This window comes from Zea mays, chromosome 9 (assembly GCF_902167145.1).
Source record: "Zea mays cultivar B73 chromosome 9, Zm-B73-REFERENCE-NAM-5.0, whole genome shotgun sequence".
NCBI classification, from domain to species: domain Eukaryota; kingdom Viridiplantae; phylum Streptophyta; class Magnoliopsida; order Poales; family Poaceae; genus Zea; species Zea mays.
The window spans coordinates 105940489-105959974 of record NC_050104.1 but is presented as its reverse complement, the minus strand read 5'-3'; the positions used below and the strand labels follow the sequence as shown (position 1 = coordinate 105959974).

The 19486-nt window shown below is 43.5% G+C and overlaps 1 protein-coding gene across 1 annotated transcript; it reads right to left on the bottom strand.

Moving 5' to 3' along the window:
• Positions 1 to 14937: 14937 nt before the first annotated feature.
• LOC100279628 (uncharacterized) lies at positions 14938 to 19234 on the bottom strand. The gene is made up of 8 exons (NM_001152624.1): positions 19035 to 19234; positions 18743 to 18931; positions 18084 to 18332; positions 16750 to 16893; positions 16487 to 16651; positions 16075 to 16144; positions 15899 to 15980; positions 14938 to 15406 (listed from the first exon to the last, which is right to left on the bottom strand). Exons 1-8 carry the CDS (start codon positions 19143 to 19145, stop codon positions 15226 to 15228), a joined length of 1191 nt encoding a protein of 396 aa, NP_001146096.1. The 5' UTR covers positions 19146 to 19234; the 3' UTR covers positions 14938 to 15225.
• Between the last annotated feature and the right edge of the window lie 252 nt (positions 19235 to 19486).

Genomic DNA, 19486 nt, shown 5'->3' with positions numbered 1-19486 from the left:
AGTTAGTACAATAAAGCCAAGTGGCTAGAGAGGAGTTCTTGCAAGACACGATAACCACAAGAAGATCAATCACAGATAGACAAAGTGGTTTATCCCGTGGTTCAGCCAAGTTCAACACTTGCCTACACCACGTTGTGGCGTCCCAACTGACGAGGGTTGCAATCAACCCCTCTCAAGCGGTCCAAAGACCTACTTGAATACCACGGTGTTTTGCTTTAATTACTTTATCCCGCTTGCGAGGTATCTCCACAACTTGGAGCCTCTCGCCCTTACACTTTGATGTTCACAAAGAAGCACGGAGTAAGGGAGGGATGAGCAACGCACACAAGACACAAAATCAGAGCGACAATACGCACACAAGTCACAACACGAGCTCTCAATACAACTCAAAGAGTTCTCTACTCAAATGGAGCTCTAGTTGCTATCGCAAAGAATCGAATGCGTGGAATTGAAGTCTTGGTGCTTAGGAATGCTTAGAGAATGCTTGGTGTACTCCTCCATGCGCTTAGGGGTCCCTTTTATAGCCCCAAGGCAGCTAGGAGCCGTTGAGAGCATTCCAAGAAGGCAATTCTTGCCTTCTGTCGCCTGGCGCACCGGACAGTCCGGTGCACCACCGGACACTGTCCGGTGTGGATTTCTTTCCTTCTTTGGCGAAGCCGACCGTTGGCGGTTCAGAGCCGTTGGCGCACCGGACACTGTCCGGTGCACACCGGACAGTCTGGTGCCCCCTTCTGACTGTTGGCTCTGCCACGCGTCGCGCGCGGATTACGCGGCCGACCGTTGGCTCACAGGACAGTCCGGTGCACCACCAGACAGTCCGGTGATTTATAGCCGTACGCCACCGTCGAAGTCCCGAGAGCAGCCAGTTTGACAGACGCCAGCCTGGCGCACCGGACACTGTCCGGTGCACCACCGAACAGTCCGGTGCACCCAAACCGAGCAGCCTTTTGGCTGTACATAGCCAACTTCTCCAAAATTGTTTCTCCTGTTTCTAGCACTTAGACACAATACATTAGTCTTCAAAACAATGTACTAAGTCTAGAAACATACCTTTAATCTTGATTTGCACTTCTTGAGTCCTTGGCACAATTTAACACTTAGGCACTTGTGTTGGACACTTAATCACCAAAATACTTAGAAATGGCCCAAGGGCACATTTCCCTTTCAATCTCCCCCTTTTTGGTGATTTATGCCAACACAATAAAAAGCAACTAAAAGAAGTGCAACATCAATGCAAATGAAAACTCAAATTTGTTTTGATTCAAATTTGGCATATTTGGATCATTCTTTGCCACCACTTGGTTTGTTTTTGCAAATCAACCTCAATTTCCTATCTCTAAGTCAAACACACTTGTTGAGACGTAAAGAGAGTTGTTCCAAGAGAAATTGATCAAAGATTTCAAAAACTCCCCCTTTTTCCCATAATCAACCATTCTCCCCACAAGAGGCCAACTTTTGACAAAAGAGACTATAAGAGATTTTTGACAAATCAAAAGCTCTATTCTACTATTTTTCAAAATTCTCAAGTGGTAGCTCCCCCTTTTTCCCATAATCAACCATTCTCCCCACAAGAGGCCAACTTTTGACAAAAGAGACAATAAGAGATTTTTGACAAATCAAAAGCTCTATTCTACTATTTTTCAAAATTCTCAAGTGGTAGCTGATCTATTTGTTGCTTTGGCCTTATTTTCTCCCCTTTGGCATCAAGCACCAAAACGGGATCAATCTTGGCCCTTTAACCCCATTGCCTCACCAAAATCTTCAACTAAGAGTAAAAAGGCAATAAGAGTACAAGGATGAACTTGGAATCAGTTACTCTTTCATCGGAGTGCAGTGGAAGGCTTGCATAGTCCAAGTCCACCTTTTCCCTTTCAAACCTCCTTTGAGAGTAAATTAAGCAAGCTCAAGCACACAGTTAGTCTCAAAGGGTCAAGTTGTAGCACATCTCCCCCTAAATATGTGCATCACTTGCAAATGGACTTGAGAGGTCCGGGGAGTGCTTGTACAACTTGAGCACCATAAATAAACAACAAAATGCATTAAGGAACATGATCAAGGCATAAAACACATGTATGCTATAAATCAATCCAAGTTCCGCGAATCTAAGACATTTAGCTCACTACGCAGCTTGCAAAAGGTCGACTCATCTAGAGGCTTGGTAAAGATATCGGCTAGCTGGTTCTCGGTGCTAACATGAAACACTTCGATATCTCCCTTTTGCTAGTGGTCTCTCAAAAAGTGATGTCGGATGTCAATGTGCTTTGTGCGGCTGTGTTCAATAGGATTATCCACCATGCGAATAGCACTCTCATTATCACATAGGAGTGGGACTTTGCTCAGATTGTAGCCAAAGTCCCTGAGGGTTTGCCTCATCCAAAGTAGTTGCGCGCAACACTGTCCTGCGGCAACGTACTCGGCCTCAGCGGTGGATAGGGCAACAGAAGTTTGTTTCTTAGAACTCCATGACACCAGGGACCTTCCTAAGAATTGGCACGTCCCCGATGTACTCTTGCTATCGACCTTACATCCAGCATAATCGGAGTCTGAATATCTAATTAAGTCAAAGGTAGACCCCTTTGGATACCAGATCCCGAAGCAAGTCGTAGCGACTAAATATCTAAGAATTCGCTTCACGGCCACTAAGTGACACTCCCTTGGATCGGATTGAAATCTAGCACACATGCATACGCTAAGCATAATATCCGGTCTACTAGCACATAAATAAAGTAAGGACCCTATCATAGACCGGTATGCCTTTTGATCAACGGACTTACCTCCTTTGTTGAGGTCAGTGTGTCCGTCGGTTCCCATTGGAGTCTTTGCGGGCTTGGCGTCCTTCATCCCAAACTGCTTGATCAAGTCTTGCGTGTACTTCGTTTGGGAGATGAAGGTGCCATCCTTGAGTTGCTTCACTTGGAACCCAAGGAAATAGCTTAACTCGCCCATCATCGACATCTCAAACTTTTGAGTCATCACCCTGCTAAACTCTTCACAAGACTTTTGGTTAGTAGAACCAAATATTATGTCATCGACATAAATTTGGCACACAAAAAGATCACCATCACAAGTCTTAGTAAAAAGAGTTGGATCGGTTTTCCCAACCTTGAAATCATTAGCAATTAAAAAGTCTCTAAGGCATTCATACCATGCTCTTGGGGCTTGCTTAAGTCCATAGAGCGCCTTAGAGAGCTTACACACGTGGTCGGGGTACCGTTCATCCTCAAAGCCAGGGGGTTGCTCCACGTACACCTCCTCCTTGATTGGTCCGTTGAAGAAAGCGCTCTTCACATCCATTTGGAACAACCTGAAAGAATGGTGAGTAGCATAGGCTAACAATATGCGAATTGACTCTAGCCTAGCCACAGGAGCAAAAGTCTCCTCAAAGTCCAAACCTGCGACTTGGGCATAACCTTTTGCCACAAGTCGTGCCTTGTTCCTTGTCACCACCCCGTGCTCGTCTTGTTTGTTGTGGAACACCCACTTGGTTCCCACAACGTTTTGCTTGGGATGAGGCACCAGTGTCCAAACTTCATTTCTCTTGAAGTTGTTGAGCTCCTCTTGCATGGCCAACACCCAGTCCGGATCTAACAAGGCCTCTTCTACCCTGAAAGGCTCAATAGAAGAGACAAAGGAGTAATGCTCACAAAAATTAACTAATCTAGAACGAGTAGTTACTCCCTTGCTTATGTCACCCAATATTTGGTCGACGGGATGATTCCTTTGAATCGTCGCTCGAACTTGGGTTGGAGGTGCCGGTTGTGCTTCTTCCTCCATTAAATGATCTTCTTGTGCTCCCCCTTGATCACACGCCTCCTCTTGATGGACCTGTTCATCTTCTTGAGTTGGGGGATGCACCGTTGTTGAGGAAGAAGGTTGATCTTGCTCTTTTTGTTCCAGTGGCCTCACATCTCCAATCGCCATGGTGCGCATTGCGGTCGTTGGAACGTCTTCTTCATCTACATCATCAAGATCAACAACTTGCTCTCTTGGAGAGCCATTAGTCTCATCAAATACAACGTCACTAGAGACTTCAACCAAACCCGATGATTTGTTGAAGACCCTATACACCTTTGTATTTGAGTCATAACCTAACAAAAACCCTTCTACAGCTTTGGGAGCAAACTTAGAATTCCTACCTTTCTTCACTAGAATGTAACATTTGCTCCCAAATACACGAAAGTAAGACACATTGGGTTTGTTACCGGTTAGAAGCTCATATGAAGTCTTCTTGAGGAGGCGATGAAGGTAGACCCGGTTTATGGCGTGGCAAGCCGTGCTCACGGCTTCCGTCCAAAACCGTTCGGGCATCTTGAATTCACCAAGCATCGTCCTCGCCATGTCTAGTAGCGTCCTGTTCTTTCTCTCTACCACACCATTTTGCTGTGGTGTGTAGGGAGCGGAGAACTCGTGCTTGATTCCTTCCTCCTCAAGATACTCCTCCACTTGAAGGTTCTTGAACTCGGACCCATTGTCGCTTCTTATCTTCTTCACTTTGAGCTCAAACTCGTTTTGGGCTCTCCTTAGGAAGCGCTTGAGGGTCCCTTGGGTTTCAGATTTATCCTGCAAAAAGAATACCCAAGTGAAGCGGGAAAAATCATCAACTATAACAAAACCATACTTACTTCCTCCTATGCTTAGATAGGCGACGGGTCCGAAGAGGTCCATATGAAGTAACTCCAGGGGTCTTGATGTTGTCATCACATTTTTGGCATGATGAGAGCTTCCCACCTGTTTACCTGCTTGACAAGCTGCACAAGGTCTATCTTTTTCGAAAGTTACATTAGTTAGACCTATCACGTGTTCTCCCTTTAGAAGCTTGTGAAGGTTCTTCATCCCCACATGTGCTAAACGGCGATGCCACAGCCAGCCCATGCTAGTCTTAGCAATTAAGCATGCATCTAGACCGGCCTCTTCTTTTGCAAAATCAACTAAATAAAGTTTGTCGTCTAGTACACCCTTAAAAGCTAATGAACCATCACTTCTTCTAAAGACAGACACATCTACATTTGTGAATAAACAGTTATATCCCATATTACAAAGTTGACTCACAGACAACAAGTTATATCCAAGGGACTCAACTAAGAACACATTAGAAATAGAGTGCTCGGATGCAATAGCAATTTTTCCTAATCCTTTCACCTTGCCTTGGTTCCCATCACCGAATATGATTGAATCTTGGGGATCCTTGTTCTTGACGTAGGAAGAGAACATCCTCTTTTCCCCCGTCATGTGGTTTGTGCATCCGCTGTCGATAATCCAGCTTGAGCCCCCGGATGCATAAACCTGCAAGGCAAATTTAGGCTTGGGTCTTAGGTACCCAACTCATGTTGGGTCCTACAAGGTTAGTTACAATAGTCTTAGGGACCCAAATGCAAGTCTTGTCTCCCTTACATTTGGCCCATAATTTCCTAGCAATTACCTTCTTATCCTTTCTACAAATAGCAAAGGAAGCATTGCAAGCATAATAAATTGTAGAAGGTTCATTCATTACTTTCCTAGGAACATGAACAATATTTCTCCTAGCCAAATTTCTATCATGCATAATAGAAGAACTAGAAGCAATCATGGCATGAGAATCAAAAGCATCATAACTTCTATAAACATTCCTAGAATGTCTCCTATCATGATACATGAAAGCATGGTTCTTTTGAGCACTACTAGCCATAGGGGCCTTCCCTTTCTCCTTGGCAGAGATGGAAGCCTTATGACTTGTTAAGTTCTTGACTTTCCTCTTGAAGCCAAGACCATCCTTAATTGAGGGGTGTCTACCAATCGTGTAGGCATCCCTTGCAAATTTTAGTTTGTCAAATTCACTCTTGCTAGTCTTAAGTTGGGCATTAAGACTAGCCACTTCATCATTCAATTTAGAAATTGAAACTAGGTGTTCACTACAAGCATCAACATTAAAATCTTTACACCTATTGCAAATTGCAACATGTTCTACACAAAATGTTGATTTATTAGCTATTTCTAACTTAGCATTCAAATCATCATTTATGCTCTTTAAGCTAGAAATAGAGTCATGGCATGTAGACAATTCACAAGAAAGCATTTCATTCCTTTTAATTTCTAAAGCAAGGGATTTTTGTGCCTCTACAAACTTATCATGTTCTTCATACAAAAGATCCCCTTGCTTTTCTAATAACCTATTCTTATCATTCAATGCATCAATTAATTCATTAATCTTATCAACCTTAGTCCTATCTAGGCCCTTGAATAAACATGAATAGTCTATTTCATCATCGCGAGATTCTTCATCACTTGAGGAAGCGTAAGTACTAGTATTATGAGTGCTTACCTTCTTTTCCCTTGCCATGAGGCAGGTGTGATGCTCGTTGGGGAAGAGAGCCGACTTGTTGAAGGCGGTGGCGGCGAATCCTTCGTTGTCGGAGTCGGATGACGAACAATCCGAGTCCCACTCCTTTCCAAGGTGTGCCTCGCCCTTAGCCTTCTTGTAAGCCTTCTTCTTTTCCCTCGTGTTCCCTTGTTCCTGGTCACTATCATTATCGGGACAATTAGCGATAAAGTGACCAATCTTACCACATTTGAAGCATGAGCGCTTCCCCTTCGTCTTGGTCTTGTTGGGATGCTCCTTGCGACCCCTTAGCGCTGTCTTGAAACGCTTAATGATGAGGGCCATATCTTCCTCATTGAGTCCCGCCGCCTCAACTTGTGCCACCTTGCTAGGTAGCACTTCCTTGCTCCTCGTTGCTTTGAGAGCAATGGTTTGAGGCTCGTGGATTGGGCCGTTCAACGCATTGTCAACGTATCTTGCCTCCTTGATCATCATCCGCTTGCTTACAAACTTTCCAAGTATCTCCTCGGGCGTCATCTTGGTGTACCTAGGATTCTCACGAATATTGTTCACAAGATGTGGATCAAGGACAGTAAAAGATCTTAGCATTAGGCGGACGACGTCGTGGTCCGTCCATCGCGTGCTTCCATAGCTCCTTATTTTGTTGACGAGGGTCTTGAGCCGGTTGTACGTTTGGGTTGGCTCCTCGCCCCTGATCATTGCGAATCTCCCAAGTTCGCCCTCCACCAACTCCATCTTGGTGAGCATGGTGACGTCGTTCCCCTCATGTGAGATTTTGAGGGTGTCCCAAATCTGCTTGGCGTTATCCAAGCCGCTCACCTTATGGTATTCATCCCGGCACAATGAAGCTAGAAGAACAGTAGTAGCTTGTGCATTTTTGTGAATTTGCTCATTAATGAACATGGGACTATCCGTACTATCAAAGTGCATTCCATTTTCTACTATCTCCCATATACTTGGATGGAGAGAGAACAAGTGGCTACGCATTTTGTGACTCCAAAATCTGTAGTCCTCTCCATCAAAGTGGGGGGGTTTACCGAGGGGAATGGAAAGCAAATGAGCATTGGAACTTTGCGGAATACGAGAATAATCAAAGGAAAAGTTTGAATTAACCGTCTTCTTTTTCTCGTAGTCGTTGTCGTCGTCCTTTTGTTGATGTGCCTTGTTTTCTTCTTCCTCCCGTCTTTTCTTTTGTGGCCCGAGCCTGAGTCAGTAGGCTTGTCATCCTTTGGATCATAGACGAAGGACTCCTTCTCCTTATCATTGACCACCATCCCCTTGCCCTTAGGATCCATCTCTTCAGGCGTTTAGTCTCTTTCTTGAAGAGAACGGCTCCGATACCAATTGAGAGCACCTAGAGGGGGGTGAATAGGTGATCCTGAGAAACTTAAAACTTAATGCCACAAAAACTTGATTAGGAGTTAGTACAATAAAGCCAAATGGCTAGAGAGGAGTTCTTGCAAGACACGATAACCACAAGAAGATCAATCACAGATAGACACAGTGCTTTATCCCGTGGTTCGGCCAAGTTCAACACTTGCCTACTCCACGTTGTGGCGTCCCAACGGACGAGGGTTGCAATCAACCCCTCTCAAGCGGTCCAAAGACCTACTTGAATACCATGGTGTTTTGCTTTGATTACTTTATCCCGCTTACGAGGTATCTCCACAACATGGAGCCTCTCGCCCTTACACTTTGATGTTCACAAATAAGCACAGAGTAAGGGAGGGATGAGCAATGCACACAAGACACAAAATCAGAGCGACAATACGCACACAAGTCACAACACGAGCTCTCAACACAACTCAAAGAGTTCTCCACTCAAATGGAGCTCTAGTTGCTATCACAAAGAATCGAATGTGTGGAATTGAAGTCTTGGTGCTTAGGAATATTTAGATAATGCTTGGTGTACTCCTCCATGCGCCTAGGGGTCCCTTTTATAGCCCCAAGGCAGCTAGGAGCCGTTGAGAGCATTCTAGGAAGGCAATTCTTGCCTTCTGTCGCCTGGCGCACCGGACAGTCCGGTGCGGATTTCTTTCCTTCTTTGGCGAAGCCGACCGTTGGCGGTTCAAAGCCGTTGGCGCACCGGACACTGTCCGGTGCACACCGGACAGTCCGGTGCCCCCTTCTGACCATTGGCTCTGCCACGCGTCGCGCGCGGATTACGCGGCCGACCGTTGGCCCGACCGACCGTTGGCTCACCAGACAGTCCGGTGCACCACCGGACAGTCCGGTGATTTATAGCCGTACGCCGCCGTCGAAGTCCCGAGAGCAGCCAGTTTGACAGATGCCAGCCTGGCGCACCAGACACTGTCCGGTGCACCACCGGACAGTCCGGTGCACCCAAACCGAGCAGCCTTTTGGCTGTACACAGCCAACTTCTCCAAAATTGATTCTCATGTTTCTAGCACTTAGACACAATACATTAGTCTTCAAAACAATGTACTAAGTCTAGAAACATACCTTTAATCTTGATTTGCACTTCTTGAGTCCTTGGCACAATGTAACACTTAGGCACTTGTGTTGGACACTTAATCACCAAAATACTTAGAAATGGCCCAAGGGCACATTTCCCTTTCATTAACCCGGCGGGTCTAGCATCAAATGGTTCAAACGTTAGAAGTCATCCTTCATGAAGTACTCCGAGTGATCTTCTATTTAGAATCTGCAGACGGATCTCTATCAGGTTTGATTGCATGCTACTGGGTCTGATTTCGACAGTGATGTGTGATACTAGATTTGGCCAAGCATGGACATGTTAATGTACCGGGAAGTATTGTAAAGTATAAATTTCTACACCGATTGCCAACTACACTGTATCTAATGGCATGGACTTCAATGCTTGTTGATATGATGGGCCATACCTGCCTCTGTGATAGATATGTATACCAGTGTAGTAGGATATCATGGACACTATGGCAAGACCAAAGGTATGGAACTACATATAACTCCACGACTACGATAAGATTGGGGATGTAGGGCTACAGCTAACTAGGATCCACAGTCCAACTGTTATTAATCCTTTCTCCTCTCTTGGTCTATAAAATGGAGGGGTAGAGCAACATGAAGAAAGGAACCAAAGAGGGAACCATAAACCTGGTGACTAAAACCTACTTCTAAGGATAAACATAAAGGTGAACTAGGTACTATTAGGATAGAACTCTCACCAGAACCACACAGAGGGGGAAAGCCAGAAGGTCGTGTCACTTAGTTGATACTTGAGATTGTAATCTTGTTCACATTTGTGTTCATTAATCCATCACTCAGAAAAAGACATAGGATCTTGCGTGCTTGGTGACACAATTGTCTATAAACTGTCCTCATGTCAGCACCTGGTTACATCTAGGTTTAGCACACATCTAGCCCACACCCCACTCTATCTGTTATATTTTTCATCTTTTGTGTATCTTCAGTACCTCAGCGTCGTACAACGATGACAGGTAGTACCCTCGAGGTATCTAAAATTGAAAATATTAAAATTGACAAGAATGGTGTCTCTACTTCTTGAAATAATTTAATTAATTTAGATTCACCACCTTACAAACAAGTTTGAGTTAAGAATGTGTTTGTAGAAACATGCTCAAATGAGATTACAAGGGAGAATGAGCAATTCAAGCAAGAAGTGGCTTGCCTCACCAAGTGTAAGGATCTGAAGTCTAGAGAGTGGGTGAATAGTACTGTCAAAATCACACTTAAAAACTTATTAGTAAGACAAGAGACGCTACTGCTTGACGATCGTCATGGCTGCGGCCTAGCACCACTGCGCACACAAAATTGTTTGCGCTTAATTCAAATTTCACAAAGCAAATACTAGATTGTGTAAATTTGTAATTCTATTAGGATAGAGTAATGTATAATACAACAGTAGGAAGTACTCTAGATTGCACAAAATGATAGATCGAGACCAAACCCTAATTATCTCATATGAGCAAGTAATTGATGTAATAAGCAATGAACACAAGAACACATGTATTTATCATGTGGTTAGCTCGTCACAATGTGTTGCCTACCTCCATGTTGTTGAGGAAGCCACTAAGGCTTGGGTTTCTCAAAAGCTATCCTCATTCTCAAATCAAGAGGCAAGGCTCTTGAGATGAGGGGTTAATTACAAACTTTTGGGCCACCACAAATCACAGTGCATCTCTCGGGATGATGTACTAGCCAGCTAGGAACAAGGTTCCAAAAGTAAAAGATTCAACCATTATCTTGAATGTGAACTTGATGCTCTTGAGCTTTGGGAATTGTTTGTGAGCACTATTCGACTAGTTTGCGGTCTTAATATCTTAGGCATCACAAAACATATGTGGAGAAGCTTGAGAGGCTCCAATGGAGTGAGAGAGTTGTGTTCCTAAGCACTAGTGGATTCTGGTCGAGACATAGCCATTGTGGGACTAGTAAAGGGGTGTAAATAAACCTCACTAACCTCCAACGACCATTTTAAGGCACGTCACTACTGGCCTAGGAGTGGTAGTTCTCAAGAGCGGTAGTACCGCTCATTATGCGGTAGTTTTGCTCACTAAACGGTAGTTGTAGGCACAGAATGTCTAATTGAGTAAAGATTTCAAGGTAATGTTTCTGGTCCTTCTTCAAAACTTGTGGTGGAGTTTGAGCATGTGATTTTGCATTCAAGTTTGTGAATTGTATCCCCATTGATAGTATGTCTTTCCTATACTCAAATTCAAAATATAAAATGAAATTTACAATCCTTAAGAAATTGGACGTACCACCACAGTGAATATTAAGTTCCTTTTCATTTAACCTACCATGACACTCGAAAAATCATATTAGACCTCTAATTGTGTGGTCGTTATCACCAAAATCCATAATTAAGTTTGATTGCACTGATTGTTTCCCTATTTTGGTGATTGATGACAACACAATTAGAGCTTACAAAGATGAAGAATGTAATACAAATTTTTGAGTCATGGAAGTAGGATCTCCCCTAATTGTGTGAAGGGATAAGCATATTTGAAGTATCCTAATTCATCCCCACCTCTTAGATGTCACAATCCCAACAATAATGTTTTTGGACATCAATGGGTCTAGAATAGGGGGCTTGATCATTATATCCTTCTTCTCAGGGAAGGTGGGCCTGCCAAAGAGTTGCTCAACATGTTTTTCAATGTTATTGATAGTGTGTTCTAGGTTGGCTACCCAATTGTTATTGACCGACTTCGAGGCATTGAGACCTGCCTTCATCTCCAACATTGTTACCTTCAATTCTAAGGGAGTTCCCTTTGGGTTCTTGCCTAGTAGAGCGAGAATTTGTCCAAATTGGTCCTCTTGAGTCATCATCGAACTTTGGTGCCTAAGATGGTGATGAGGCACTAAAATCATGGCTCTGATGTCCAATGATATCATACTTTCTGATACCTCTATATATAATAGAACAAGGTTTCACTCTGGTGACTCGTCGAGTTCTCTCTATCGTCGTCTGGTAGACATAGTTGAGGAAGGAATCCAAGTTTAGGTTCTCTCTCCCCTTCTAGTGATACAAGTAGTCGTTACGAGCCTCTATTTGATATGAGCCACATAGGGCCAACTACTAGTTAACCCATTTTTGGTGCATAAGAATTTGGATTCATGTTCATAGGCCATTGATGCATCCTTGTCAGTTTACCTTCGTCCTCTTGGCCCACGAACACCGAAGCAGAGGATGAGAGGTCGACAATGGTGACATTAAAGTATTGAACCACTCTAGTCGAAGTCCTAGGCAGATGAAATTTCCTAGAGTTTTTTTATAGTGATCGGGAGGAACCACCTATTTCTCTTCATGGAATTTTTAGCCATCTCATACAATGTTTTCCTAAATGCTAAACCACAACTGGTCGGTCATGTATCGTTTAACCATTATTCGAGCTAAACTGATCATTGAACAAGCTACATGACCAATTAAACGAGCTAAACGGATGATTAAATGAAAACCACATACCATTTTGTAGTGTTTACATGATGTTTAATGGGCTAAATAACTGCTTGGATAGAAAATGGTCTCATGTTAAAGAATAAATTAGGGGCATGTACTGAAGCAAGTCAAGCAACACAACCAAACACTATTTCTTTGTCTCTATGGAGGAGTACAATATTAGAAGTAATGGTTACGAAACAAGAGACATCTGTAATCCCGTACTTAAAAAGGCTCTTAGCGTGAACTAATTGGTTGATTACTAAGGCTATTTTCAGCAGAAGCTAGATGTGAATGCGGAAATTTCCCAATTTCCTCAGCGTGGCCCATAGCTCGTGTCACAATGGGAGGAGTATGCTTCCATCAAAACGCCAATGCGGATACGAAAAAGGTTGTTTCCAGTTGAATATGAGAGAGGGAGAAGAGTACCCAGATTTGTGGTACTACGGTGGTATCTCTTTTTCCACATCTGCATCCATGTTTCGTTGGAGACGTGTACAACTAGAGACACATTTTCGTGTGTGGAAGGTGATAGGGATGCCGCTAGACACAGCATAAGCCATTAATCTATTCTAGAGAAGGAGAGGGGTAGGGATGAAAACCACAACTGAAAATCCCATAACCAAGGCCTCGCAGCTGTATTGTTTCCATAAAGACAATATCGTTTCCAAAAATTACCATATTTAAAATCTGAATTTCAAAATGACTATCAATATTATATTGTAGTCACTAATAAGTAGATTAATTATAAAATCAGATAAATTTCCAACCAACGTTTTCCTATAGATGATATCATTTTCGATCGTTTTCATCCCTAGAGATGAGTCGAGGAGCTAAAAACAAGAGGGGATGGGCCATATGGGGTTTTTTTCTATGTCTACCACAACTACAATGAAATGGGAATCTGCCTCCCGGCATCTAGGGATGGCCGTTGGACCCATGGATATGAATACTCATGGGTTTCATACCCGATGGACATGGATATGGATAAAAAAAACTCACCTACGGGTCCTGTCAGGTCAAATACCCACAATACATTGGATAGTGTACGAGTAAAGTATTTTACCCACGGGTATCCAGCTGATACCCGAGATATAGCAACTCAATTCTTTATAAGGGCCATATTCACTAAAAATTGAGGCCCACAAATAATTACTGAGCTAGTGTTATCCTTAAACTAAAAATAATGCACTCATCTATAACTGAGATATCTTGATAGTTACCGGACGTTTTCCGAAATGATTGAATATAAGCATTGAATGTTTCCATGCGCATAACGTCACGTAAAAGAGCAGATCGGCATGCACATGCACGACCTGCTACACGTGGCTATCTTTTCGATTGGGCAAACGTGTCTCGCGTTGCGGATGCTGAGACACGTTGCGGATGCTGGGGCCTAGGATAATCTTATCATAGCATCTCAAACAAACAAGTGAACTGTATAAACTATAGGGCTCAGTCCCAAAAAATGCTAAATTGCAATTTTTGTCAAAAAGAAATAGGATACAAGTTCAAGTAACCCAAATATACTACACCAGTTCAGTGTGCCCTATCTATTTAGCGCGTCCACAGATCTTCACGGGACATTTTCCCACGCCATAGCCACGGAACGAGAAAAGGTTCCACCGGTCCCTACTCTGCCGAGGCGGACCTCCATGCGCCGCCCCCATCTTCTTGTCGCGTCGAGCCTCCTTGTCACCAGCGAGGTCTGGACGTCACCAGCGAGGTCTGGACTCTGGACAGAGAGCGACGTCGACGTTGACCACGTAGCCAGGGAGCGCCACCGTGTACGTGCAATTTCATCCCCGCCACCAACACTCACAACCTTCTCTCATCGCCGGCAACACAGTTTCCCTTCATTCTCGTTGCAGTTGATGCAAGGCAGGCATCAAATCGTAGCAGTTGATACATAAGAAATTACTGCCTGTCCAGATGCATGTGATCAAATAGAAAAGAAAAATACCGAAAACCACACTTGATTTGACAAAAGGAGTCAGGTTTGTGCTGCACCAGAAGCCTCACTGAGCCACTGTTGCGCCAGATGCATGTCTGCTGGTGTTGCGTCCAAACAAAAAGGTTGCCAGCTACAAACAACGGCATAAAAGTGAAAGAAAATGAAAGGCGGAGGTGAAAAGATGGCGCCAACTATTTTGCACGGAGACAAAGGCGAGGCGGGTTTACAGTAATCAACCGATTTAGGGCTGTATTGTTGCAGGTAAAATATTTTTGGGCCCTTCAAACACTTCAAATCAAGCCCCATTTTAAATTATAGGGCACTTTTTTAAGGCACACTCTCGGAGATACTCTCACCAATGTGTTTTCGTGTTTCAAAGGGTTACTTCTTTAAAATCGAATAATGTGTCTTCCAATCAGTAATGTTTCCCTGAACAGCTCCTTTGCCAGTCTGTTGTTCATTTGGACAGCATTGACACGCTTCCAAGCACAGAGATGAAAAGATAAGGAGTCAACGTGAGCGCTGTTTGCATATTCAATCTTGGACGACACTCATATGAGCAAATATGCAGCATCACACCAGTAAATATTGCAGGGTGCTCATAGACAATCAGGCAATTTTGAGTATTAACAGCTTGAGCTACAATGCCGACCTTAAAACAGAAATTGGTGCTCCCATATTTCCAATGACCAGGACTTCACTAGTGACCGAGTGCTGGGTACATCACTATCCCCATGTATCTGAGACACTGAAACTTCAACTCGACAACAACTACCTCAGCAATACATAATAGGACAAGAGATGCACTTAATTAGTAACACGCTGCAGCCTGCAGAACACCTACACCAGCATACAACCTTATTATCCCACGTACACTGGCAATAACCACCTTATTTATCACCCCGTACATCGGGCAATACAACCTTATTATACCTTGCCGCCAAAATTGACTCCCTACGAAAATACGCAAGCAGCACAGGCACTGGGTGCCTTCTCTATACCAAGCACACGAACGCAAGACGAGGTGACGATGCTACGCGCTCGTTTCTGCTATTGGAAGATGCTGCTGACGGAGCCATCGCGATGAACATGCCAAATTGTCTCCCCCACAAGGTTCGCCATCGAAAGCACAGTCAGCTGAGGGAAGCATTTGTCTTCCGGCAGCAGGATGGAGTTTGTCACAATAACTTCCTCAAAGACGCCTCCAGAAAGCCTTTCAATCGCGGGAGGGCTGAAAAGTCAACCATGTTAATACACAAATCCTCTGAAGGAATAAGCATGTCGGAATATAAAGGCAGCAACTTGTTCAAACCAAATAAAGCGTCCTGCTACTTTCTGAAATAAAGTAGCATACTGAGCATCAAACAGGCAAATTTATTGAAAGCAGTCAAATTTAGACAAGTGACTACGCCGAAAAGATTTCTCAGGCACCTTCCTACAATAAGATACCACGAGGTAGAAAACATATTGCATAAGATTCAAGCAATCATATCGTTAGGATTGATGCTGATGATAATATGGGTGCCCCCAAGATTAGCAAAGTTAATATGGCCTACAGGTGTTAACAGATACTATTACCCCTGGTGTACTTTTTTGTACAGTGTTGTGAATGTTCTTGCAGCGAAATATTAGAAAGTGCTCAGAGATGAAGCCACATCATATAGGATGTGACCATAAAAAATACCAAAACCAGAAGTACATTCGATAAAGCCAACTAGAAAACCTGAAAACAGCATGTGTACAACAAGCATATACAGCTTCTGCTCCCTCCTGCTTTAACAAAGCCGCTGCGCTAGTGATTGTCCCTGGATTTTATTAAAATATTAAAAATATGTGACTTGGATGGAATATACACTGGCTAATACGTGCAGTCAAAAAGCTAAAAATCAGATTGTGAACCTGCTGTATCAATCATGTCATCAATCAGGATAGCCACTTTTCCTTTCACGTCGCCAATTAAATTCATGACCTGAAAAAATATGATATAGGCCTCTGTAGTTTTCGAAGCTATAATTGCATTTTATTGCACAGATCAACATAGTCAAAACATGGATGACTCACACCGTGACATAGATTGCTTAACAAAACATCAGGTGATGAAAATACTTGCATACAATTGCAGTACTAATGAAACTATACAGCTATAAAGAATATGGTGAATCATTGTATTTGATAAGTTTCAAACTCAATGAAGTTAAAAATAAAAAAGGTAAAGAGACAGGCAGACCAGGAAAACTCATATCCTGTTTCTAGAACCTTGATAGAAGGGTGGGGCTCTGAAATAAGGATTGGTTCAATCCAAAGATCTCACCTCTGACATGTTGTGACCCTGTCTTCTTTTATCAACAATAGCTAAACGGGCATTCAATAATTTCTTAGCGAATGCACGTGCTCTAACAACGCCACCCACATCAGGAGAAACAACCACAAGATCTTCAGATATCGTCTTGCTGGCCAGGTAATCCAGAATCACAGGCTACAGACACCAAGGATGACACTAATTCGTAGTCAGATAGAATTTACAACGAGATGCAATACTGAAATCAAACGCTGTAAAGGAAGAACTCACACTACCTGTCCATATATATGATCCACAGGAATATCGAAGTACCCCAACGCTTGCGTAGAATGAATATCACATACAATGACACGGTCACTACCAGCTTCAGTAAGTAAATTTGCAGCAAGTTTGGCAGTAATGGGTTCACGCCCTTGAGCCTGAGTTACCAAAGACATTGTGCAGTTAAACAAAAGAAAAGCTAGTGCTCCATTTGGATGTCGGTATTGGAGGGCATTGAATTGAATTGGTTTCAATACCAAATCAGCCATGGTATTGAAATGAGATGCAATTCCAATTCTATTGTTTGGATGTCACTGTATTGAAGTTTGGAATTGGGTGGTCTAATTCCACGCAATACTGAGGGGTGACACTCTGAATTGGGAGAGAGAGTTTCTAGTTATAGTCCAATACCATGGAATTGGCTCTCTTATTCCAAAACTCAATTCCATGTGCAACCAAACAACAGAATTCAGAAAAGCTGATTCCAATTTTCAATTTTGTGCACCAATATCTGCATCCAAACGGGGTATAGATGTTCGTATATTAAAGCAAACAGCGCAGAATTTTTTTTCTAATTAAAGTTAGGCAGTTCTGATCGTCCTTAATACCTGGAAACCCATATTTGGTGCTAGGATATAAAGTAAAACAATTAGAGGAAATGAATAGAAGTCATTCATAATAGATGGATTTTGTCGGAGTTAAGGAAGCAGCAGTGAAATGCTTGATTTTTTTATCCACAATAAAGACAAATTGTCACTTTATTGCATGAAAATCAGCTTCGGAAGATTTTTTTTTGATCCATATAATAATAGGGTTTTTTAAGCTGGTGCCCTTGGTTTGGTGGTGTCCTAATTTTTACCTTTAGTCGTGTTTTTTGCTCAGTTTTACCCATCCAGCGCTATATAACAGAAGGGCAAAACTGAGCAAAAAAACATGACTAAGGGTAAAAGTGAGGACACCAGCAAAACCGAGGGCACCAGCTTAAAAACCCCAATAATAAAGTTGGAGGACCAAACAGGTGGCAAAATTTATCACAAATCAGCGTCAGCAGTGTACACTGCCCTTACAGCAAGCTTTGACAAGGAGCTCAAATGATGAAGCTTACATTGATGGTGTTGCTTTTATTTGCGTTTGGCAGGAGACACATTGAAATCAGAAGCAATACACTCCAAAATAATCTGTTTTATATTTTAAATTAAATTCTGAATCTGTCAATCTGAACGTACTAGGTTATAAACTAAATCACTGTATCATTTAGCTAATACTCCCTCCGATTTTTTTTTATTTGACGTTTGTTAGTGCAAATCTGAACTATTGAGCGTCAAATAAATAAAAATGGAGCTAGTACCTTTCTGTCTGCTCTGGCATAACCAAAGTATGGAATAACAACGGTAATAGACCGTGCTGAAGCCCGCCGGCATGCATCAATCATGATGAAGAGCTCCATGAGGTTTTCGTTGACAGGAGAGCATGTGGGCTGGATCAAGAACACATCACATCCTCTCACGCTCTCTTGCAGTTGCACATAAATTTCTCCATCAGCAAAGCGCTTGATCAGGATCTTGCCGAGTTCTATACCCAGGTAAGCAGCAATTTCCTAGAAAGTAAGTACAGAGAAGGACATTTCATTTTTCAGTAGTGTGTATAAAAACGATGTCGCCGCAACTATAGTGATCAAACATGAAAATCTAAAAACCGTACAGATCTGAAAACAGTACAAACAAAAAGGGTGCAACTTGCAAGCCCCCCTCCCGCGGTCCCCCCCCCCCCCAAAAAAAAAAACTGTTGGTAGTAGTGGCACAGAAGTCACTCATAGTGGTTGAAAGATAGGGCAATTATACACGTAATTGTGAAAGTAAAATTATCGTGCACGGTGCCTTTGACGACTTACTTAAAACAAGTGAAGAACCAGAAATAAAACACTATAGCCCCAATGTTGCATAAAAATGAAAACAAAAGTTTTTCTTCTTGTAATAACTCAGAAACCAAGCGAGACACGGTAAACACCTGAGCGAGCGGACGGTTAGCCGTGCCGGAGAAGATCTTCATCCTGGAGTCCCGCAGCTCCCTTGGCAGTGCGGCAAGCCTGGACTCCGGTGCGGGCACCTTTGGCGCCCACGCGGTCCTGGACTCGGCGCCGCTCATCCGCTTCCCTTCATGCGCCACCCGCAGCTGCTCGCTCCCGAGCACGCATCTCTGCGCACACCAAAAGAAGACCAACCAAAAACACACAATACCTCACCGCTTCGTAGGCATCACACGTGAATCAGAAAGCCCCACGACGAGACGAAACGCTCACCGGCGAGCGGAAGCGCGAGGCAGCTGCGCGGAAGGACGAGGAGACAACGCTGCGACTGCGGCGCGAGGAGAGGGACGACCCGGTCCCCGCCACGGCCGCGGTTGCCGCCATGGGATGCAGGTGGCGCGCGCGGCTAGGTTTTTGGGAGTGGGAGGGCGGTAGGATTCGCGCGTGGATGGGAGAGGCGTCCTCGGGTTGCCTCTTCACTTCAGGGGTCGAGGATGGCGGCGGCGGCGGTGCCGCAGTGGTGACCGCGTCGCCGTCCTTTTTATGGATGGTCGGATTGATTCCTTTTCTGCGGTTTTTAATTGAGGTCCGGTGCGAGGGTTCATGCTTTTTTATGTGAAATCCGCTATTTTGGGCACTGTTGGGTATTCTTTTAATATAAACCTTGCAATTTTGCAGTCGCATCCAATCATTCCGTGTTAATTCGTAGAAGCCTGTAGGGGACC